Raw genomic sequence first — 24,988 nt, forward strand, 5'->3', positions numbered from 1 at the left:
TCAATTCCCCTTTATATTTTCTCCCACTTTCATTGTTTAATCTTAATTTTACCCAATTCTTAACAAAAACTGCACACACTACTTCAGATACAGTGTCATGAAACTTCTGTACAACTCTACCAATAATTATTTATTCCTGTAATCCCAAGTCCCTTTGCAATAAAGGCAAACCATTCATTTGATTTCTTAATTGCTTGCTGCGTCCGTGTGTTAATTTTTTGTCCTCCTTCGTATGAGCACACCCAAATCTCAGTGAGCAGCAATTCCTAGTAGTTTCTCACCTTGGAAAAATATTGTTATTCTATTTTTTTGACCAAAGTAAATAACCTTCCCCCATCAGCCATCTTGTTTCCCATTCACTAAACCTGTCGATATCTTTTTATAGTTTCTTTGTGTCCTCCCCACAGCTTACCTTTACACCTAGCTTTGTATCATCAGCAAACTTTGGTACTTAACTCTGTCTCTTCATTAATATAGAGGCTCCAGCACTGTCCCTTACGGTACTCCACTATTCACAGACTGCCAACTTGAAAAAGTCCCATTTATGCCCTCCATCTGCTTCCTAACTGTTAGCCAATCCTCTCGCCATACCAATATATTACCTCCAACTCCATGTGCAGTTATTAGCCTCTGTGTGGCACCTCATCAAAAGCCTTTTGGAAATCCCGGCCCAGTACACTGGTTCCCCATTATCTACCTTACCAGTTACATCTTCAGAAAAGTCCAGTAAACAAGATTTCCCTTTCATAACATTATGTTGACTCTAATCATACTATTCTTTTCCAGCTTCATTGATAACACTTCCTTCGTGATGGATTCCAACATTTTCTCAACAACTGATTTCAGTTAAGGGGTCCGTAGTTTCCTTCTTTCTCCCTCCCTCCTTTCTTGCAAATCAGAGTAACATTTTCCAATTTCCACACTGTTGGCACAGTTCCCAAATCCAATGCATTCTGTAAAATCACAGCCAGCACATCCACTATTTCTGTAGCTATCTCCTTTACAACCCTGGGTGCAGGCCATCAGTCACTGGGATTTGTCACATTTTAATCCCTTAAACTTGTCAGATATTTCTTTTCTTGATATTAATTTCCCCGAGTTTATCATCCACTTCTGAATGAAACTTGTGTCTTTTACTATGAAGATAGACACAAAATAATAGTTCACTGTGGGTGGCATTTCCCCAGCCCTAGGATAATTCTCTGATTCGAATAAGCTATTCTCTTTCTCTGTTTGTGCTTCTCGAAGCTGACAGTCTGTTGTTACATTATTGGCCAGTTTACTCTTGTATTTTATTTTATTTTTTTCAACTTTTTGATTCCTCTTTGTTGGTTTCTGAGACACTCCCAGGGAGATTGACATTATCTCCAATCCTACGCACTGCAGTGTGAGCTCCCTCTCTGAGCCAGAGCCCAGACGTTGGCCTCTCTGGATGAGGTGCTCCCTGTATCCCGATAATCAGCCTCAGGCCAGTGGCTGCACTCAGCAACCACAGCTCCGCCCAACCCCAGTAAATGGGGACACAAATATAGCCCAAAATATTTGCCCCTCCCACCCCTGTGTGACCCCCTTGGCAAAGTCTCTGTCCCCAGCCTGGGTCGCTCTGTAAATTGGGAACAAACAGCATTTCTGAGATGTTTATTTATCTCTCACTGCTCTGCTCTCTCACCCCCGCCCTCCTCTCCATCTCTGTATCGCTCACTCTCTCATCCCCTTTCTCTCTAATCTTTCTCTCATCCCTATCTCTCCCTCTCCTTGCCTCTGTGTCTCCCTTTTGCCATCACCCTCTTTCCCTCTCCCTCTATCTCAGATGCCAGCAGCAGTCTGGCTCAGTCAGTGATGTCAATGGCTTCCTCTCAGGTTAGTACAGACACAATCTCTTCGATGTCTGGCTCCTACGTGGCGACAGGTCCAGAGGACATTTTTGATGGTGTTGCCGAGGAGCATGTTAGGCTCCCAGTCACTGAGGAGGAAGAGGACGATGTGCAGGTGAGGCTCCTTCATCTTTCAGTTGTGCACCCGATTTGACTTTATCCCTGTCATGTCTGAGACACAGTAGGCGTGCTTTGGGGGGCATGCATTAAGGAATATGTTGGGAAGTGTGTTGGTGGGAGTGCGTTTGGGGGACTGCGTTGGGGGAGTGTGTTGGGGTGAGCGCATTGGGGAGCGTGTTGGGGGGAGTGCGTTTGGGGAGTGTGTTGGGGTGAGCGCATTGGGGAGCGTGTTGGGGGGAGTGCGTAGGAGAGAGTGCATTGGGGGAGTGCATTGGGAAGTGCGTTGGGATGAGCGCGTTGAGCGCATTGGGGGAGTGTGTTGAGGGCAGTGCGTTGGGGTGAGTGCGTTGGGGAGTGCGTTTTGGGGGAGTGCGTTGGGAAGGTGTTTACACTATCCACACTCCCCCCAACGTCCTCCTCTGGGAACTAATTGTGGGTGTCTGTGGGGCTGCTGTGAGGGGTTGTTGGGACAGGTGTTGGGGGTCTTGGTGATGTTTGGGGGGTGTTGGGGGCTGTTGGAGATGTTTGGGGTGCTGGGGGATGTTGGGGGGTGTTGGGGGTGTTGGAGATGTTTGGGGGTGTTGGGGGGTGTTGGAGATGTTTGGGGGATGTTGGGGGGTGTTGGGGGTGTTGGAGATGTTTGGGGGGTGTTGGGGGGTGTTGGAGATGTTTGGGGTGCTGGGGGATGTTGGGGGGCTGTTGGGGGGATGTTGGGAGGTGTTGGAGATGTTTGGGGCTGTTGGGGGAGTGTTGGGGGTGTTGGAGATGTTTGGGGCTGTTGGGGATGTTTGGGGTGCTGGGGGGATGTTGGGGGGTGTTGGGGATGTTTGGGGTGCTGGGGGATGTTGGGGGGGGTGTTGGGGGGATGTTGGGGGGTGTTGGGGGGTATTGGAGATGTTTGGGGCTGTTGGGGGAGTGTTGGGGGGGTGCGGATGTTGGGTGTGGTGGTGCTGAGGGTGGGGCAGGATTTGCCTCCAGTCCTGGGAGGAGGGTGGGGTGAGTGGACAGTCGAGTGGGTTCTCCCCCTGGTCTGCGCTGCATCGACTCCACTCAGACCTGAGCTCCTCTCATCCACTTTGCAGGAATCAGCAGCGGAGGGTGCGGACGCCACGCTAGCCATGACCCACCTTAAAGATCAAGATGCTGAGGTAAGCAGAGTGCAGCCGGAGGGGGTGCAGCCGGAGGGGGTGCAGCCGGAGGGGGGGGGAGGGGGTGCAGCCGGAGGGGGGGGGGGGGGGGTGCAGCCGGAGGGGGTGCAACCGGAGGGGGGGGGCGGGGGGGTGCAGCCGGAGGGGGTGCAGCCGGAGGGGGTGCAGCCGGAGGGGGTGCAGCCGGAGGGGGTGCAGCCGGAGGGGGTGCAGCCGGAGGGGGGGGGGCGGGGGGGGTGCAGCCGGAGGGGGTGCAGCCGGAGGGGGTGCAGCCGGAGGGGGTGCAGCCGGAGGGGGTGCAGCCGGAGGGGGTGCAGCCGGAGGGGGTGCAGCCGGAGGGGGTGCAGCCGGAGGGGGGGGCGGGGGGGGTGCAGCCGGAGGGGGTGCAGCCGGAGTGGGTGCAGCCGGAGGGGGTGCAGCCGGAGGGGGGGGCTGAGGGGGTGCAGCCGGAGGGGGTGCAGCCGCAGGGGGTGCAGCCGCAGGGGGTGCAGCCGCAGGGGGTGAAGCCGGAGGGGGTGCAGCCGGAGGGGGGGGCGGGGGGCTGGGGTGGAGGTGGGGCGTGGGGGGGTGGAGTCGGGGCGGAGGAATGGGAAAGATTATTCAGCCCCTCAATCCTGTTCTGCTATACAATGAGATTGTGGCCAATCTGCTTTCACTCAGATTCCTGCCTTTGTGCCATTTTCCTGAATAACTTTCTTTATGAACTCATAAATTATGCATCGATCTGCTCGCAAACCCCTTTTGGTCACAAAAATCTATCAATTTCAGATTTATTATTGTTCCGCCACCCAGGGCGAGTCCCCGGTCAGTTCCAGCCCCACTGCCCCAGAGTCACAACACAAGTGAATTAACCAACAATTGCTTTAAACATTCGCAAAGTCAGTAATTAGTCACCAGGTTTGTAACTGTAAACACAATCATTGTTTATTTATAACAGGAATAATGATGAAATAGGCAGAAAATCCAACTGGTTAACTATCAGCTAATTCCCGCTTTAACTCCCCCCCCCCCCCCCCCCCCCCAACACACACACACAGACAGACACAGACAAACACAGAGGAAAAGAAAGGGGTAAAAAAAAAACATGAGTAAAAGGAAAGAGAGTCTTTGAACGGGCTTCTCTTGCTACATTGCACTCGAGGGAGAGCACAACACAGCCAGAGAGTCCCGGGAGAGCCTCCAGCGAGATTCCAGCAGCCTCCAGCGGGATTCCGGCAGCCTGCAGCGGGATTCCCACCAGCCTCCCTGCTTTGCGGGATCCACCCAAGTCCCAAAGGATCTCAGAGTTGGAACTCCACTCAAAAGGGACGATATGGTCGGTTACGGGTCGGAGCGCGTACCGGGGTCGGAGTGCATACCAGGGTCGGTGAGCGTACCGGGGTCGGTGTGCGTACCGGGGTCGGTGTGCGTACCGGGGTCGGAGTGCGTACCGGGGTCGGTGTGCGTACCGGGGTCGGAGTGCATACCGGGGTCGGTGTGCGTACCGGGGTCGGAGTGCGTACCGGGGTTGGTGTGCGTACCGGGGTCGGAGTGCATACCGGGGTCGGTGAGCGTACCGGGGTCGGAGTGCGTACCAGGGTCGGTGAGCGTACCGGGGTCGGTGTGCGTACCGGGGTCGGTGTGCGTACCGGGGTCGGTGTGCGTACCGGGGTCGGAGTGCGTACCGGGGTCGGAGTGCGTACCAGGGTCGGTGAGCGTACCGGGGTCGGTGTGCGTACCGGGGTCGGAGTGCGTACCGGGGTCGGAGTGCGTACCGGGGTCGGTGAGCGTACCGGGGTCGGTGAGCGTACCGGGGTCGGTGTGCGTACCGGGGTCGGTGTGCGTACCGGGGTCGGAGTGCGTACCGGGGTCGGTGTGCGTACCGGGGTTGGAGTGCATACCGGGGTCGGTGTGCGTACCGGGGTCGGAGTGCGTACCGGGGTCGGTGTGCGTACCGGGGTCGGAGTGCATACTGGGGTCGGTGAGCGTACCGGGGTCGGAGTGCGTACCAGGGTCGGTGAGCGTACCGGGGTCGGTGTGCGTACCGGGGTCGGTGTGCGTACCGGGGTCGGTGTGCGTACCGGGGTCGGAGTGCGTACCGGGGTCGGAGTGCGTACCAGGGTCGGTGAGCGTACCGGGGTCGGTGTGCGTACCGGGGTCGGTGTGCGTATCGGGGTCGGTGTGCGTACCGGGGTCGGTGTGCCCACCGGGGTCGGAGTGCGTACTGGGTTAGGGGTCAGAGTGCGTACCGGGGTCGGTTATGGGTCGGTGTGTGTACCGGGGTCGGTGTGCGTACCGGGGTCGGTGTGCGTACCGGGGTCGGTGTGCGTACCGGGGTCGGAGTGCGTACCGGGGTCGGAGTGCGTACCAGGGTCGGTGAGCGTACCGGGGTCGGTGTGCGTACCGGGGTCGGAGTGCGTACCGGGGTCGGAGTGCGTACCGGGGTCGGTGAGCGTACCGGGGTCGGTGAGCGTACCGGGGTCGGTGTGCGTACCGGGGTCGGTGTGCGTACCGGGGTCGGAGTGTGTACCGGGGTCGGTGTGCGTACCGGGGTCGGAGTGCATACCGGGGTCGGTGTGCGTACCGGGGTCGGAGTGCGTACCGGGGTCGGTGTGCGTACCGGGGTCGGAGTGCATACTGGGGTCGGTGAGCGTACCGGGGTCGGAGTGCGTACCAGGGTCGGTGAGCGTACCGGGGTCGGTGTGCGTACCGGGGTCGGTGTGCGTACCGGGGTCGGTGTGCGTACCGGGGTCGGAGTGCGTACCGGGGTCGGAGTGCGTACCAGGGTCGGTGAGCGTACCGGGGTCGGTGTGCGTACCGGGGTCGGTGTGCGTACCGGGGTCGGTGTGCGTACCGGGGTCGGTGTGCCCACCGGGGTCGGAGTGCGTACTGGGTTAGGGGTCAGAGTGCGTACCGGGGTCGGTTATGGGTCGGTGTGTGTACCGGGGTCGGTGTGCGTACCGGGGTCGGTGTGCATACCGGGGTCGGTTACGGGCCAGTGTGCGTACCGGGGTCGGTTACGGGTCGGTGTGTGTACTGGGGTCGGTTAGGGGTCAGAGTGCGTACCGGGGTCGGAGTGCGTACCGGGGTCGGAGTGCGTACCGGGGTCGGAGTGCGTACCGGGGTCGGAGTGCGTACCGGGGTCGGAGTGCGTACCGGGGTCGGTGTGCGTACCGGGGTCGGTGTGCGTACCGAGGTCAGTTAGGGGTCAGAGTGCGTACCGGGGTCGGTGTGGGTACCGGGGTCGGTGTGGGTACCGGGGTCGGAGTGCGTACCGGGGTCGGAGTGCGTACCGGGGTCGGAGTGCGTACCGGGGTCGGAGTGCGTACCGGGGTCGGAGTGCGTACCGGGGTCGGCGTGCGTACCGGGGTCGGAGTGCGTACCGGGGTCGGAGTGCGTACCGGGGTCGGAGTGCGTACCGGGGTCGGAGTGCGTACCGGGGTCGGAGTGCGTACCGGGGTCGGAGTGCGTACCGGGGTCGGAGTGCGTACCGAGGTCAGTGTGTGTACCGAGGTCAGTTAGGGGTCAGAGTGCGTACCGGGGTCGGAGTGCGTACCGAGGTCAGTTAGGGGTCAGAGTGCGTACCGGGGTCGGTTACGGGTCAGAGTGCGTACCGGGGTCGGTTACGGGTCAGAGTGCGTACCGGGGTCGGTTACGGGTCTGTGTGTTGGGGAGTTTGACGTGAGCAGGGAGGAGGAATGTCCAATGCTATCACTGTTGTGTCTGTTCCAGGGGAACGCAGTCAGCGAGGGAGTATGTGCAGCGACTGAGGTGGAAGCGCAAAGTGACGGTAACACCCCTCCCCTTTACTGAATGGTTCAGTCAGCATGATGATGTAACCATCTTTTAAAGAGGCGCAAACATTTAATTGTAAATGAATCCAAATCAAAAAGACATTTATCCAATTAATTGATGGTTTATTCTGGGTATTGATGAGGTTCTGGCAGTGAGGGGATCCAGTAGCCAATGATTAATTGAGATACTGCACCATGTGACCTTTGCACCTGGCATCATTGGCCAATCATGTGTCATCAGGATGGCCCCTATTGACTGGGGTGTGCCCCAAAACAACCTCCCCTCCCCCACCCTCCTGCCTCTCACCCTCCCGTCCCCCGCCCTCCTGCCTCTCACCCTCTCCTCCCCCGCCCTCCTGCCCCTCACCCTCCGCTCCCCTCCTCTCCTCTTCCCCCTCCCCTCCCTCCCTCCTCCCCAGGGTCTCTGCAGCTCCCCTTTGCCCCGATCACAATCGCTGTGCCAATGAATGGGTCAAGGAGACTGGGGCACGCCTGATGCCGATTCTGAGCCCCGCGAGGTCCCACTGGGTACGGGGAGAACATGGGGGGGGGGCATTGAAGCTTCACGTTTTCCTATCTTTCACACAAGGAGGTGGTGTCTCGAGAGATTGACATTGATGGTCTGTCAGTGGAGATTTACTGGGGGTCGGGGGGGTGAGAAGGAGTGTTTCTGGGGAGTGGGCGTTGGACTTGACAGAGGAGAGGGTGGGTTTTGTTGATGTTGACAATGGGGGTGGGTATTTTCCTGGTGTTTGCTGAGTGGATGTCAGTGACGATGACGTCAGTCAGTGGCCCTCTGTTAGTTTGAGGCCTTGTCTGTGGCTGTGGATCAGAGCAGCAAGCGGACCTACTTCGAGCTGACCCCTGTGCCAAAGGGGGGCTGATAAACGGGGCTGTTTGAGACGCTTGCTCGGAAAGCTGAATGCAATGTCTATTCTCACCACTGCAAACCTCATATTATTTGGGTTTTACTTCAATTTGATGGGTTGGTCATTTTGAGATTTCTTCACTGCTTTGCCCTCCTTATTCGATTTGTGCCCCGATACAGGATGGTGGCTGGCAGCTGTCACATCTGTCTGTGACAACAATAATGAGCAGACGGGACTGATGCGATTGGATAATGACCCCTGTCCAGAGGATGCTGTGCCTGGTGAGTGGCGACTGGACATCGACATTACACCGACCGGCAAAGAACATTCCCCACCTGGTAACAAATTCAACTAAACAACACATTCACTTCACCAACCTGACCCCAATACAGACCGGTACTAACCCTCCCCAATACAGGCCGATACTAACCCTGCCCAATACAGGCCGGGACTAACCCTGCCCAATACAGACCGATACTAACCCTGCCCAATACAGGCCGGGGCTAAACCTCCCCAATACAGGCCGGTACTAACCCTGCCCAATACAGGCCGGTACTAACCCTCCCCAATACAGGCCGATACTAACCCTGCCCAATACAGGCTGGTACTAACCCTGCCCAATACAGGCCGGTACTAACCCTCCCCAATACAGGCCGGTACTAACCCTCCCCAATACAGGCCGATACTAACCCTGCCCAATACAGGCCGATACTAACCCTCCCCAATACAGGCCGGTACTAACCCTGCCCAATACAGGCCGGTACTAACCCTGCCCAATACAGGCCGGGACTAACCCTCCCCAATACAGGCCGGTACTAACCCTCCCCAATACAGGCCGGGACTAACCCTCCCCAATACAGGCCGGGACTAACCCTGCCCAATAAAGGCCGATACTAACCCTGCCCAATACAGACCGGGACTAACCCTGCCCAATACAGGCCGGGACTAACCCTCCCCAATACAGGCCGATACTAACCCTGCCCAATACAGGCCGGGACTAACCCTCCCCAATACAGGCCGATACTAACCCTGCCCAATACAGGCCGGTACTAACCCTCCCCAATACAGGCCGGTACTAACCCTGCCCAATACAGGCCGGGACTAACCCTCCCCAGTACTAACCCTTCCCAATACAGGCCGGTACTAACCCTCCCCAATACAGGCTGATACTAACCCTTCCCAATACAGGCCGGTACTAACCCTTCCCAATACAGGCCGGTACTAACCCTGCCCAATACAGGCCGGTACTAACCCTCCCCAATACAGGCCGGTACTAACCCTGCCCAATACAGGCCGGTACTAACCCTCCCCAATACAGGCCGATACTAACCCTGCCCAATACAGGCCAGTACTAACCCTCCCCAATACAGGCCGGTACTAACCCTTCCCAATACAGGCCGATACTAACCCTCCCCAATACAGGCCGGTACTAACCCTCCCCAATACAGGCCGGTACTAACCCTGCCCAATACAGGCCGATACTAACCCTCCCCAATACAGGCCAGTACTAACCCTGCCCAATACAGGCCGGTACTAACCCTGCCCAATACAGGCCGATACTAACCCTCCCCAATACAGGCCGGTACTAACCCTTCCCAATACAGGCCGATACTAACCCTCCCCAATACAGGCCGGTACTAACCCTCCCCAATACAGGCCGGTACTAACCCTGCCCAATACAGGCCGATACTAACCCTCCCCAATACAGGCCGGTACTAACCCTCCCCAATACAGGCCAGTACTAACCCTGCCCAATACAGGCCAGTACTAACCCTGCCCAATACAGGCCGGTACTAACCCTCCCCAATACCCCAATACAGACCAATACTAACCCCCCCCCCACAATATAATTGGGGGAGGGGTAATTATGATGCGAGTAGGCAAGAACTGGCGAGCATAAGATGGGAACAGAAACTCTCAGGGAAAGGCACAAATGAAAAGTGGAGCTTGTTCAAGGAACAAATACTGCGTGTCCTTGATAGGCAGGGAGGAAATGGCCGTGTGAGGCGACCATGGTTCCCAAAAGAGGTTGAATGTCTTGTCAAGAGGAAAAAGGAAGAGTATGTAAGGATGAGAAAACAAGGTTCAGTTGGGTCGCTTGAGGGTTACAAGGTAGCAAGGAATAAGCTAAAAAAAAAAAGGCTTAGGAGAGCTAGGAGGGGGCATGAGAAGTCCTTGGTGGGACGGATCAAGGAAAACCCCAAGGCTTTTTACTCTTATGTGAGAAATAAAAGAATGACCAGGGTGAGGGTAGGGCCGTTCAAGGAGAGTAGTGGGAACTTGTGCATGGAGTCAGAAGAAATAGGAGAGGCGTTGAATGAATACTTTTCTTCAGTGTTCACCAAGGAGAGGGGCCATGTTTTTGAGGATGAGAGTGTGAGACAGGCGGGTAGGCTGCAGGAGGTAGATGTTCTGAGGAAGGATGTATTAGCAATTTTGAAAAACCTGGGGGTCGACAAGGCACCTGGGCCAGATGGGATATATCCAAGGATTCTTTGGGAGGCAAGGGATGGGATTGCAGAGCCTTTGGCTTTGATCTTTGGGTCCTCACTGTCCACGGGAATAGTGCCAGAGGACTGGAGAGTGGCGAATGTTGTTCCTCTGTTCAAGAAAGGGAATAGGAATGACCCTGGTAATTATAGGCCAGTTAGTCTTACTTCGGTGTTCGGTAAGTTAATGGAAAAGGTCCTGAAGGATAGGATTTATGACCATTTGGAAAGATGCAGCTAAATCCGGGATAGTCAACACGGATTTGTGAAGGGCTAGTCTTGCCTCACAAATTTGATTGAATTCTTTGAGGAGGTAACTAAGTGTGTAGATGAAGGTAGAGCAGTTGATGTCGTATACATGGATTTTAGTAAGGCGTTTGATGAGGTTCCCCATGGTCGGCTCATGAAGAAAGTAAGGATGTGTGGGATAGAGGGAAATTTGGCCAATTGGATAAGTAACTGGCTATCACATAGAAGACAGAGGGTGGTGGTGGATGGAAAATTTTCAGACTGGAGACCAGTTACCAGCGGTGTACCACAGGGATCAGTGCTGGGTCCTCTGCTATTTGGGATTTTTATCAATGACTTGGAGGAGGGGGGCTGAAGGATGGGTCAGTAAATTTGCTGATGACACCAAGATTGGTAGAGTAGTGGATAATGTGGAGGGCTGTTGTAGGCTGCAAAGAGACATTGATAGGATGCAGAGCTGGGCCGAAAAATGGCAGATGGTGTTTAACCCTGATAAGTGCGAGGTGATTCATTTTGGTAGAAAAAATTTGAATGCGGATTACAGGGTTAACGGCAGGGTTCTGAGGAATGTGGAGGAACAGAGAGATCTTGGGGTTCATGTCCACAGATCTCTGAAGGTTGTCACTCAAGTGGATAGAGCCGTGAAGAAGGCTTATAGTGTGTTAGCGTTTATTAACAGGGGGCTTGAGTTTAAGAGCTGCGGGGTTATGCTGCAACTATACATGACCCTGGTGAGACCACATTTGGAGTATTGTGTGCAGTTCTGGTCACCTCACTATAGGAAGGATGTGGAAGCATTGGGAAGGGTGCAAAGGAGATTCACCAGGATGCTGCCTGGTTTGCAGGATAGGTCTTATGAGGAAAGGTTGAGGGAGCTAGGGCTTTTCTCTTTGGAGCGGAGGAGGATGAGAGGCGACTTAATAGAGGTTTATAAGATGATGAGGGGAATAGATAGAGTGGACGTTCAGAGACTATTTCCTCGGGTGGATGTAGCTGTTACAAGGGGGCATGACTATAAGGTTCAGGGTGGGAGATATAGGAGGGATGTCCGAGGTAGGTTCTTTACTCAGAGAGTGGTTAGGGTGTGGAATGGACTGCCTGCTGTGATAGTGGAGTCGGACACTTTAGGAACTTTCAAGCGGTTATTGGATAGGCACATGGAGCACGCCAGAATGACAGGGAGTGGGATAGCTTGATCTTGGTTTTGGACAATGCTCAGCACAACATCGAGGGCCAAAGGGCCTGTTCTGTGCTGTACTGTCCTATCTATCTATCTAATACAGACCAATACTAACCCTCCCCAATACAGGCCGATACTAACCCTTCCCAATACAGGCCGGTACTAACCCTCCCCAATACAGGCCGGTACTAACCCTGCCCAATACAGGCCGATACTAACCCTGCCCAATACTGTCCGATACTAACCCTCCCAGTACAGGCTGATACTAACCCTTCCCAATACAGGCCGATACTAACCCTTCCCAATACAGGCTGATACTAACCCTTCCCAATACAGGCCGGTACTAACCCTGCCCAATACAGGCCGGTACTAACCCTCCCCAATACAGGCCGGTACTAACCCTGCCCAATACAGGCCGATACTAACCCTGCCCAATACAGGCCGGTACTAACCCTGCCCAATACAGGCCGGTACTAACCCTCCCCAATACAGGCCGGTACTCACCCTCCCCAATACAGGCCGATACTAACCCTGCCCAATACAGGCCGGGACTAACCCTGCCCAATACAGGCCAGTACTAACTCTCCCCAATACAGGCCAGTACTAACCCTCCCCAACACAGGCCGGTACTAACCCTGCCCAATACAGGCTGGTACTAACCCTGCCCAATACAGGCCGGTACTAACCCTCCCCAATACAGGCCGGTACTAACCCTCCCCAATACAGGCCGGTACTAACCCTCCCCAATACAGGCCGGTACTAACCCTCCCCAATACAGGCCGGTACTAACCCTTCCCAATACAGACCAATACTAACCCTGCCCAATACAGGCCGGTACTAACCCTCCCCAATACAGGCCGATACTAACCCTGCCCAATACAGGCCGGTACTAACCCTCCCCAATACAGGCCGGTACTAACCCTGCCCAATACAGGCCGATACTAACCCTGCCCAATACAGGCCGGTACTAACCCTGCCCAATACAGGCCGATACTAACCCTCCCCAATACAGGCCGGTACTAACCCTGCCCAATACAGGCCGATACTAACCCTGCCCAATACAGGCTGATACTAACCCTCCCCAATACAGGCCTGTACTAACCCTCCCCAATACAGGCCGGGACTAACACTCCCCAATACAGGCCGATACTAACCCTCCCCAATACAGGCCGGGACTAACACTCCCCAATACAGGCCGATACTAACCCTCCCCAATACAGGCCGATACTAACCCTCCCCAATACAGGCTGATACTAACCCTCCCCAATACAGGCCGGGACTAACCCTCCCCAATACAGGCCGATACTAACCCTCCCCAATACAGGCCGGTACTAACCTTCACACTCTGACCCCAGTCACACTCTGACCCCAGTCACACTCTGACCCCAGTCACACTCTGACCTCTGTCAATCTGACCTCAGTCACACTCTGACCTCTGTCACTCTGACCCCAGTCACACTCTGACCCCAGTCGCACTCTGACCCCAGTCGCACTCTGACCTCTGTCACTCTGACCTCAGTCACTGACCCCAGTCACACTCTGACCTCAGTCACACTCTGACCTCGGGCACACTCCGTCCTCGGGCACACTCGGTCCTCGGTCACACTCTGTCCTCGGTCACACTCCGTCCTCGGTCACACTCCGTCCTCGGTCACACTCCGTCCTCGGTCACACTCCGACCTCGGTCACACTCTGACCTCGGCACTCTCTGACCTCACTCACACTCTGACCTCGGTCACACTCCGACCTCGACACACTCTGACCTCACTCACACTCTGACCTCTGTCACATCTCTCGAGTGTTGTGATGACCTGGCTGCAGAATGAATTATCAGAACCAAATTTCTTTGGGAAATCACTTTCTTCAATCCTATTTCTGAAGTAATTTACAGCCACCATTTGTCTTTTTATCCAATTTATTTGCTGCTGCTTTTTGTCATTTCATTGTTGATGTTTATATTTATTTATTGACGTTAGACCTTGTGTGATCCACTGGGTGGTGGTTGTTGGACTGTCCCTCCATCCCCACCTCCTCCCCTCCCCCTCCTCCTCCCTTCCCCAACCCCCCTCCCCCTGCCTTCCCCAACCCCCCTCCCCCTGCCTTCCCCATCCCCCCTCCCCCTGCCTTCCCCATCCCCCCTCCCCCGCCTTCCCCAACCCCCCTTCCCCAACCCCCCTCCCCCTGTTTCCCCATCCCCCCTCCCCCTGCCTTCCCCAACCCTCCTTCCCCAATCCCCCTGCCTCCCACAACGCCCCTGCCTCCCACAACCCCCCTCCCCCTGGTTCCCCATCCCCCTCCCCCTGCCTTCCCCAACCCCCTTTCCCCAACCCCCCTTCCCCAACCCCCTTCCCCAACCCCCCTGCCTCCCACAACCGCCTCCCCCTGGTTCCCCATCCCCCCTTCCCCAACCCCCCCTCCCCCTGCCTTCCCCAATCCCCCCTCCCCCTGCCTTCCCCAATCCCCCCCCCCTGCCTTCCCCAATCCCCCCTGCCTTCCCCAACCCCCCCTCCCCCTGCCTCCCACAACCCCCCTCCCCCTGGTTCCACATCCCCCTTCCCCCTGCCTTCCCCAACCCCCCCTCCCCCTGCCTTCCCCAACCCCCCACCCCCTGCCTTCCCCTGCCTTCCTCAACCCCCCCTCCCCCTGCCTTCCCCAACCCCCCTCCCCCTGCCTTCCCCAACCCCCCTCCCCCTGCCTTCCCCAACCCCCCTCCCCCTGCCTTCCCCAACCCCCCCTCCCCCTGCCTTCCCAACCCCCCCTCCCCCTGCCTTCCCCAACCCCCCCTCCCCCTGCCTTCCCCAACCCCCCTCCCCCTGCCTTCCCACCCCCCCTCCCCCTGCCTTCCCCAACCCCCCTCCCCTTGCCTTCCCCAACCCCCTCCCCCTGCCTTCCCCAACCCCCCTCCCCCTGCCTTCCCCAACCCCCCTCCCCCTGCCTTCCCCAACCCCCCCTCCCCCTGCCTTCCCCACCCCCCTCCCCCTGCCTTCCCCAACCCCCCCTCCCCCTGCCTTCCCCAACCCCCCCTCCCCCTGCCTTCCCCAACCCCCCCTCCCCCTGCCTGTCCCAACCCCCTCCCCCTGCCTTCCCCAACCCCCCTCCCCCTCCTTCCCCAACCCCCCTCCCCCTGCCTTCCCCAACCCCCCCTCCCCCTGCTTCCCCAACCCCCCCTCCCCTGCCTTCCCCACACCCTGCCTTCCCCAACCCCCCCTCCCCCGCCTCCCCAACCCCCCTCTCCCCGCCTTCCCCAACCCCCCCTCCCCCTGCCTTCCCCAACCCCCCCTCCCCTGCCTTCCCCAACCCCCCCTCCCCTGCCTTCCCCAACCCCCCCCTCCCTGCCTTCCCCAACCCCCCCCCCCCCTGCCTGTCCCAACCCCCCCTCCCCCTGCCTTCCCCAACCCCCCCTCCCCCTGCCTTCCCCAACCCCCCCTCCCCCTGCCTTCCCCAACCCCCCCTCCCCCTGCCTTCCCCAACCCCCCTCCCCCTGCCTTCCCCAACCCCCCCTCCCCCTGCCTTCCCCAACCCCCCCCCTCCCCCCTGCCTTCCCCAACCCCCCCCCTCCCCCTGCCTTCCCCAACCCCCCCCTCCCCCTGTCTTCCCCAACCCCCCCCTCCCCCTGCCTTCCCCAACCCCCCCTCCTGCATTCCCCAACCCCCTCGCCCTGCCAGTTTTGCTCTGCCTGCCCTCTGTGTTCCCTGTTGTCTCTGCCTGTGCTGCCTGTCTCCTCTCTGCCTGTCTCCTCTCTGTCTGTGCTGCCTGTCTCCTCTCTGCCTGTGCTGCCTGTCTCCTGTCTGTGCTGCCTGTCTCCTCTCTGCCTGTCTCCTCTCTGCCTGTCTCCTCTCTGCCTGTCTCCTCTCTGCCTGTCTCCTCTCTGCTTGTCTCCTGTCTGTGCTGCCTGTCTCCTCTCTGCCTGTCTCCTCTCTGCTTGTCTCCTGTCTGTGCTGCCTGTCTCCTCTCTGCCTGTCTCCTCTCTGCCTGTGCTGCCTGTCTCCTCTCTGCCTGTGCTGCCTGTCTCCTCTCTGCCTGTCTCCTCTCTGCCTGTGCTGCCTGTCTCCTGTCTGTGCTGCCTGTCTCCTCTCTGCCTGTCTCCTCTCTGCCTGTCTCCTGTCTGTCTGTGCTGCCTCTGCTAATGTGAGCTATTTGGAAGCTGGTGTGTTGACAGGAAGCCCTCAGCATTCTGTCCTGCTTGCCTCGTCCCTCCCCTTCCCCTGTCTGCTCTGGTCTCACGTGGTCCTTGTGTGTGCCCGCCCCTGTTTGCCAGCATTAAGCAGGTGGGTGACTGGGTCAAGGGCTGTATTGATTCGCCCCCATTACACTAATCAATAAACTCCTTCCAGCTAGCCACCCCACTCCCATGTCTCCTGGGGCTTATTATTATTGAACAAATCCGTGGATTAATCACAGCAATCAAAGGAAAATGGGGAATCTAATTTGGACATGTGTGAAAAATTCACCTCAGCGGTGTATATCCAAACTGCCCAGGCCTGGGTGGGAATCAGGCTGGGATTAAATTGGGCCGGGGGTCAGTCAGCTGCAAAGCAGGCCGGGTGTAAATTATAAATCAGGTGTTAATCAGGTTGGATGTAAATCAGGTAAATCTAGGGAATGGCGATAAATGTTGGCCCAACCAACTCCCACATCCCTTAAATGAATTTTTTAAATTGTAAAAATGTGTAAAACAGACCTGGGGGGGGGGGGGGGGGGGGTGGGGGGGTGGGGGGGGGGGGGGGGGTGGGGGGGTGGGGGGGGGGGGGGGTGGGGGGGTGGGGGGGGGGGGGCACAAACTCTTTTTTGTTGTACTGGAATAATACGAATATTCAGAATATCCAATGTAATTACTGGTTCGTTGGAAGGAAGGAAATGGCAAATTTATTGAACAATTTCTTTGTCAGCGCAGTTTGGTAAATGAATAATGAAATTTTGACACTCACCAAGGTTAACATGAACAAGAAAACATTCATCAAAGTAAATATTTTCAAACCCTCAGCTCCGGATGGTTTCCAGTTCAGGGTTTTACAGAAAGTAGCTGAGGAATTTTCGGTAATAACTCTCTCGGTTCAGAAACCGTCCCTCCCGGATTAGAAAATTGCAGTGTATCTCTGATATTTAATGATGTGGAGATGCCGGCGTTGGACTGGGGTGGGCACAGTAAGAAGTCTTACATCACCAGGTTAAAGTCCAACAGGTTTGTTTCGAATCACTAGCTTTCGGAGCGCAGCTCCTTCCTCAGGTGAGTGAAGAGGTAGGTTCCAGAAACACCTGGGGCAGGATTCTCCCCTACCCGGCGGGGCGGGGGGGTCCTGGCGGGGCGGAGTGGCGTGAACCACTCCGGCATCGGGCCGCCCCAAAGGTGCAGAATCCTCCGTACCTTCAGGGGCTAGGCCGGCCCCGGAGTGGTTGGCGCCGTGCCGGCCAGCGGGGAAGGGGCTTCCGCCAGCCGGCGCGAGTTGGCAGATGCGCGGTAGTGCCAGCGTGTGCTGGCATCATCCCAGCGCATGCGCAGAGGGGTTCGTCTCCACACCGGGAATGGCGGATCAGCCGCCAATGCGGAAGAGTAGAGTGCCCCCATGGCACAGGCCCACCCGTGGATCGATGGGCCCCGATTGCAGGCCAGGCCACCATGGGGGGCACCTCTCAGGGCCAGATACCCCTGCGCCACCCCCCCTGAGGACTCCGGAGACCGCCCGCGCAGCCAGGTCCCGCTGGCAAATACCTGGTGTAACATACGCCGGTGGGACTGGCTGAAAACGGGCGGCCACTCGGCCCATTGCCGGCCGGAGAATCACCGGGGAGGCCGCTGCCAGCGGCAGCCGACCGGCGGGGCACGATTCCCACCACCGCCAAATCTCCGGCACCGGACAATTCGGCAGCCGGTGGGGACGGGATTCACGCTGCCCCCCCCCCCGGCGATTCTCTGACCCAGCCGGGGGGGGGGGGGGGGGGGGGGGGGGTGGAGAATGGAGAATCCCGCCATATATAGACAAACTCAATGATGCAAGATGATACTTTGAATGCGAGTCTTTGTAGGTAATTCAGCCTTTACAGATCCAGAGATAAGGGTAACCCCAGGTTAAAGAGGTGTGAATTGTCTCAAGCCAGGACAGTTGGTAGGATTTTGCAAGTCCAGGCCAGATGGTGGGGGGTGAATGTAATGCGACATGAATCCAAGGTCCTGGTTGAGGGTCCTGGTACTCATCTGTGCGGAACTTGGCTATAAGTTTCTGCTCGGCGATTCTGCGTTGTCACGGTTCCTGAAGGCTGCCTTGGAGAACGCTTACCCGAAGATCAGAGGCTGAATGCCCCTGACTGCTGAAGTGTTCCCCGACTGGAAGGGAACACAGGGGCTGGTTTAGCTCACTGGGCTAACTCGCTGGCTTTTAAAGCAGACCAAGCAGGCCAGCAGCACGGTTCGATTCCCGTACCAGCCATCCCCGGACAGGCGCCGGAATGTGGCGACTAGGGGCTTTTCACAGTAACTTCATTGAAGCCTACTCGTGACAATAAGCGATTTTCATTTCATTTCGTTTCACATTACTGCCTGGTGATTGTCGTGCGATGTCCATTCATTCGTTGTCGCAGTGTCTGCATGGTCTCGCCAATGTACCACGCTTCGGGACATCCTTTCCTGCAGCGTATGAGGTCGGACTACATTGGTCGAGTCGCACGAGTATGTACCGCGTACCTGGTGGGTGGTGTTCTCACGTGTAATGGTGGTGTCCATGTTGATGATCTGGCATGTCTTGCAGAGATTACCCTGGCAGGGTTGTGTGGTGTCGTGGTCGCTGTTCTGAAGGCTGGGTAATTTGCTGCAAACAATGGTTTGTTTGAGGTTGCACGGTTGTTTGAAGGCCAGTAGTGGGGGTGTGGGGATGATCTTGGCAAGATGTTCATCTTCATCGATGACATGTTGAAGGCTGCAAAGAAGATGTCATAGTTTCTCCGCTCCGGGGAAGTACTGGACGACGAAGGGTACTCTGTCGGTTGTGTCACGTGTTTGTCTTCTCTGTAGGTCGCTGCGGTTTTTTGCTGTGGCGCGGTGGAACTGTCGATCGATGAGTCCAAGCTCATATCTCGTTCTTACGAAGGTTGCGCTCCGAAAGCCAGTAATTCAAAACAAACCTGTTGGACTTTAACCTGGTGTTGTCAGACTTCTTACTGTGATATTAAGAGGAGAGAGGGAATGATCACGTTAGTCTCCTAGCTGTTGTGTTTGAGTTACTGGAATCTCTGAGGGCTGAGTCATTTAGCATTGAGGAAAATGTCAACTGGTTAGAGAGCCGGTGTAGATTAGTAACGATTGGGTCTTGCTAATAAGAACATAAGAATTCGGAGCAGGAGTCGGCCATCTGGCCCCTCGAACCTGCTCCGCCATTCAATGAGATCATGGCTGATCTTTTGTGGACTCAAATAAAGCATGTTAAATTTTTATGAGGAAGTAGTTTATAGAAGGGCAGGTGAATGTCTGTGGATATAGTTCAAATGCACTGTTCTAGAAGGTTCCAAATAGCTAAAAATTAAAGCTCATTGAATTAAAAGCAAATTATGGATCTGGTTAAGAGATTACTTTAGCGTTAACTGACCAGAGATAATGCATAGGCACTTGAAAGGATTTGATTCCTGGATCTGTGATGGGGCCTCAACTATCACATTTATTAATAATTTGTATTAAACAACAGCTATATATCTAAGATAAAAGCAAATTACTGCGGATGCTGGAATCCGAAACAAAAACAGAAAATGCTGGACAATCTCAGCAGGTCTGACAGCTCTGTGCAGAGAGAACGGAGCTAACGTTCCGAGTCTGGGTGAATATTTGTCAAAGCTCGAAGATTTATAGTGTTGTGGGGTGGGGGGTGGAGCGGTGGAGCTGGGAGAGGGCCAGCGATAGGTGGAGATTGACAAAGATGTCATGGACAGAAAGACAAAGGGACTACTCCACCACCCCCCACCCCCACCACCACAGTATAAATCTCATCCTATTTCCAGTTCTCTCGCTTTGCCTGACTCTTTGTCAAACTCAAAACATCAGCTCCCATCTCTCTCCACAGAGGCTGTCAGACCGGCTGAGTTTGTCCAGGAGTTTCTGGTTTGTGAACCCTGTGTCCAAAGTTGTCACAACGTAGACGGGTAAACTGGACTCTGAGACACAGGAGTTGGCTAACCATCTTGTCCCAACTATTGCAGCTACAGCTCTGACTGAAGATAGGATTGAGTCTGCACTCTCCATTCCGAGTAACACTGATCTGAAGGATGGTGGAGACCCCGGTCAAATCTACGCACCCCTGGTTGTGTGAAGAAAACACCAGTAATGAATCAGACTCCAGCCCATAGTGCGATGCCTTCTGAAGTCAACCAGCATCGGGGCCAAGGCAACGTTGTAACAGTAGCCAAACAATACCTCAAATATAGCACAATGTAGCATTCAGATATACCCCTGCTCGCTCACAGTGTAGCAGTCAGATACCACCCCTGCTCGCTCACAGTGTAGCATTCAGATATACCCCTGCTCGCTCACAGTGTAGCATTCAGATATACCCCTGCTCGCTCACAGTGTAGCATTGAGATACACCCCTGCTCACTCACAGTGTAGCATTCAGATACACCCCTGCTCGCTCACAGTGTAGCATTGAGATATACCCCTGCTCGCTCACAGTGTAGCATTCAGATATACCCCTGCTCACTCACAGTGTAGCATTCAGATACACCCCTGCTCACTCACAGTGTAGCATTGAGATACACCCCTGCTCACTCACAGTGTAGCATTCAGATACACCCCTGCTCGCTCACAGTGTAGCATTCAGATACACCCCTGCTCACTCACAGTGTAGCATTCAGATACACCCCTGCTCACTCACAGTGCAGCATTCAGATACACCCCTGCTCGCTCGCTCACTCACAGTGTAGCATTCAGATACACCCCTGCTCGCTCGCTCACTCACAGTCCAGCATTCAGATACACCCCTGCTCGCTCGCTCACTCACAGTGCAGCATTCAGATACACCCCTGCTCGCTCGCTCACTCACAGTGTAGCATTCAGATACACCCCTGCTCGCTCACAGTGTAGAATTCAGATACACCCCTGCTCACTCACAGTGTAGCATTCAGATACACCCCTGCTCGCACGCTCACTCACAGTGCAGCATTCAGATACACCCCTGCTCGCTCGCTCACTCACAGTGTAGCATTCAGATATACCCCTGCTCACTCACAATGTAGCATTCAGATACACCCCTGCTCGCTCACAGTGTAGCATTGAGATACACCCCTGCTCGCTCACAGTGTAGCAGTCAGATACACCCCTGCTCACTCACAGTGCAGCATTCAGATACACCCCTGCTCGCTCACTCACTCACAGTGTAGCATTCAGATACACCACTGCTCACTCACAGTGTAGCATTCAGATACACCCCTGCTCACTCACAGTGTAGCAGTCAGATATACCCCTGCTCACTCACAGTGTAGCATTCAGATACACCCCTGCTCACTCACAGTGTCACATTCAGATACACCCCTGCTCGCTCGCTCACTCACAGTGCAGCATTCAGATACACCCCTGCTCACTCACAGTGTAGCAGTCAGATATACCCCTGCTCACTCACAGTGTAGCATTCAGATACACCCCTGCTCGCTCACAGTGCAGCATTCAGATACACCCCTGCTCGCTCGCTCACTCACAGTGTAGCATTCAGATACACCCCTGCTCGCTCGCTCACTCACAGTGTAGCATTCAGATACACCACTGCTCACTCACAGTGTAGCATTCAGATACACCCCTGCTCACTCACAGTGTAGCAGTCAGATATACCCCTGCTCACTCACAGTGTAGCATTCAGATATACCCCTGCTCACTCACAGTGTAGCATTCAGATACACCACTGCTCACTCACAGTGTAGCATTCAGATACACCCCTGCTCACTCACAGTGTAGCATTCAGATACACCCCTGCTCGCTCACAGTGTAGCATTCAGATACACCCCTGCTCACTCACAGTGTAGCATTCAGATATACCCCTGCTCACTCACAGTGTAGCATTGAGATACACCCCTGCTCACTCACAGTGTAGCATTCAGATATACCCCTGCTCACTCACAGTGTAGCAGTCAGATACACCCCTGCTCACTCACAGTGTAGCATTGAGATACACCCCTGCTCGCTCACAGTGTAGCAGTCAGATACACCCCTGCTCGCTCACAGTGTAGCAGTCAGATACACCCCTGCTCGCTCGCTCACTCACAGTGCAGCATTCAGATACACCCCTGCTCGCTCGCTCACTCACAGTGTAGCATTCAGATACACCCCTGCTCGCTCGCTCACTCACAGTGTAGCATTCAGATATACCCCTGCTCACTCACAATGTAGCATTCAGATACACCCCTGCTCACTCACAGTGTAGAATTCAGATACACCCCTGCTCGCTCACAGTGTAGCATTCAGATACACCCCTGCTCGCTCGCTCACTCACAGTGCAGCATTCAGATACACCCCTGCTCGCTCACTCACTCACAGTGTAGCATTCAGATACACCACTGCTCACTCACAGTGTAGCATTCAGATACACCCCTGCTCACTCACAGTGTAGCAGTCAGATATACCCCTGCTCACTCACAGTGTAGCATTCAGATACACCACTGCTCACTCACAGTGTAGCATTCAGATATACCCCTGCTCGCTCACAGTGTAGAATTCAGATACACCCCTGCTCACTCACAGTGTAGCATTCAAATATACCCCTGCTCGCTCACAGTGTAGCATTCAGATACACCCCTGCTCGCTCACAGTGTAGCATTCAGATACACCCCTGCTCACTCACAGTGTAGCATTCAGATATACCCCTGCTCACTCACAGTGTAGCATTGAGATACACCCCTGCTCGCTCACAGTGTAGCATTGAGATACACCCCTGCTCACTCACAGTGTAGCAGTCAGATACACCCCTGCTCGCTCACAGTGTAGCATTCAGATACACCCCTGCTCACTCACAGTGTAGCATTCAGATACACCCCTGCTCGCTCACAGTGTAGCATTCAGATACACCCCTGCTCGCTCACTCACTCACAGTGTAGCATTCAGATACACCCCTCCTCACTCACAGTGTAGCATTCAGATACACCCCTGCTCACTCAGTGTAGCATTCAGATACACCCCTGCTCACTCACAGTGTAGCATTCAGATATACCCCTGCTCGCTCACAGTGTAGCATTCAGATACACCCCTCCTCACTCACAATGTAGCATTCAGATATCACCCCGTTCGCTCGCTCGCTCACCCTTTATCTTCTACACCAAATCCCTCTTGCCACTCTCTGCTGTACCTCCCAGATCTTCACTTCCTATCAGAGTCCTTCTGTCCATTTCCCCCACTCCAGGGGCCTCACTCCCTCTCAGTCTCCATCCACTGGTCTCACACAAACCCCCCTCTCCCTGTTCCTCACTCTCTTGCCCTTATCTCAGAGCCTCTGTAACTCTCCATTTCTCCCTCTCCAGAAACCGATCATTATGTGATGCTGCTTTTCCATGTGTCAACGTCCCAGGATCATCCTGTGTGATACATGTATGTTGCCAGTAAACATGCATGCACTCCACATTTAGCAGTATATTGACTGGACAATATTATTATAGTATTCCCAATATATCCTGGCAAATTGTTCCTCTATTAATACTGTAAATGACTGATTATCTGTAATCTCAAATAGTAAAATCACTATTAAAATTTTAAAACACAACAGAATTGTCTCCACTGTCAGTAAAACATCACAAACTGCAGCAGCGAGGAGAATGAGTGAATCACTGATTTACTGGGACTGTAGCAGGATTAAACTGGGGACCCCTTAAACTGGGGACCCCCCCCCCCAGACTGGGATTAAACTGGGAACCCCCCCAGACTGGGATTAAACTGGGAACCCCCCCAGACTGGGATTAAACTGGGAACCCCCCCCGACTGGGAACCCCCCCCGACTGGGATTAAACTGGGGACCCCTTAAACTGGGGACCCCCCCACCCCCCCCCCCCCCCCCAGACTGGGATTAAACTGGGGACCCCCCCCCCCCCCAGACTGGGATTACACTGGGGACCCCCCCCAGACTGGGATTACACTGGGGACCCCTCCCCCCAGACTGAGATTACACTGGGGACCCCCCCCCCCCCCAGACTGAGATTACACTGGGGACCCCCCCCCCAAGACTGGGATTAAACTGGGAACCCCCCCAGACTGGGAACCCCCCCGACTGGGATTAAACTGGGGGCCCCCCAGACTGGGAACCCCCCCGACTGGGAACCCCCCCCGACTGGGATTAAACTGGGAACCCCCCCAGACTGGGAACCCCCCCGACTGGGATTAAACTGGGGGCCCCCCAGACTGGGAACCCCCCCGACTGGGAACCCCCCCCGACTGGGATTAAACTGGGGACCCCTTAAACTGGGGACCCCCCCACCCCCCCCCCCCCCCCCAGACTGGGATTAAACTGGGGACCCCCCCAGACTGGGATTAAACTGGGAACCCCCCCAGACTGGGAACCCCCCCGACTGGGATTAAACTGGGGAACCCCCCCAGACTGGGATTAAACTGGGACCCCCCCCCAGACTGGGAACCCCCCCGACTGGGATTAAACTGGGGAACCCCCCCCCCCCAGACTGGGATTAAACTGGGGAGCCCCCCCCCCCCCGACTGGGATTAAACTGGGGACCCCCCCCAGACTGGGATTAAACTAGGGACCCCTTAAACTGGGGACCCCCCTAGACTGGGATTAAACTGGGGACCCCTTAAACTGGGGACCCCCCCAGACTGGGATTACACTGGGGACCCCCCCCCCCCCCGGACTGAGATTACACTGGGGACCCCCCCCCCCCCGGACTGAGATTACACTGGGGACCCCCCCCGGACTGGGATTACACTGGGGACCCCTCCCCCCAGACTGGGATTACACTGGGGACCCCCCTCCCCCCAGACTGAGATTACACTGGGGACCCCCCCCCCCAGACTGGGATTACACTGGGGACCCCCCTCCCCCCAGACTGAGATTACACTGGGGACCCCCCCCCCCCCAAGACTGGGATTACACTGGGGACCCCCCCCCCCAGACTGGGATTACACTGGGGACCCCCCCCCCCCCAAGACTGGAATTACACTGGGGACCCCCCCCCCCCCCCAGACTGGGATTACACTGGGGACCCCCCCCCCCAAGACTGGGATTACACTGGGGACCCCCCCCCCAAGACTGGGATTACACTGGGGACCCCTCCCCCCAGACTGAGATTACACTGGGGACCCCCCCCAGACTGGGATTACACTG

The 24,988-nt window shown here is 55.9% G+C and overlaps 1 protein-coding gene across 3 annotated transcripts in view; it reads left to right on the forward strand.

Annotated features, from left to right (window-relative positions):
• rnf157 (ring finger protein 157) overlaps positions 1-23,422 on the forward strand; it is a 94,464-nt gene extending 71,042 nt beyond the window's left edge. For 2 of the 3 annotated variants that reach the window (XM_038777315.1, XM_038777316.1), the window contains exons 15-19: positions 1,811-1,989; positions 3,077-3,142; positions 6,854-6,911; positions 7,964-8,065; positions 19,884-23,422. In XM_038777315.1, the coding sequence (XP_038633243.1) occupies positions 1,811-1,989; positions 3,077-3,142; positions 6,854-6,911; positions 7,964-8,065; positions 19,884-19,993 (515 nt within the window). In that variant the 3' untranslated portion in view covers positions 19,994-23,422. The remainder of the gene's footprint in view (positions 1-1,810; positions 1,990-3,076; positions 3,143-6,853; positions 6,912-7,963; positions 8,066-19,883) is intronic. The other variant, XM_038777317.1, reaches the window with a different exon arrangement.
• Positions 23,423-24,988: the final 1,566 nt, after the last annotated feature.

This window comes from Scyliorhinus canicula, chromosome 18 (assembly GCF_902713615.1).
Source record: "Scyliorhinus canicula chromosome 18, sScyCan1.1, whole genome shotgun sequence".
In the NCBI taxonomy this organism is placed as follows: Eukaryota; Metazoa; Chordata; class Chondrichthyes; order Carcharhiniformes; family Scyliorhinidae; genus Scyliorhinus; species Scyliorhinus canicula.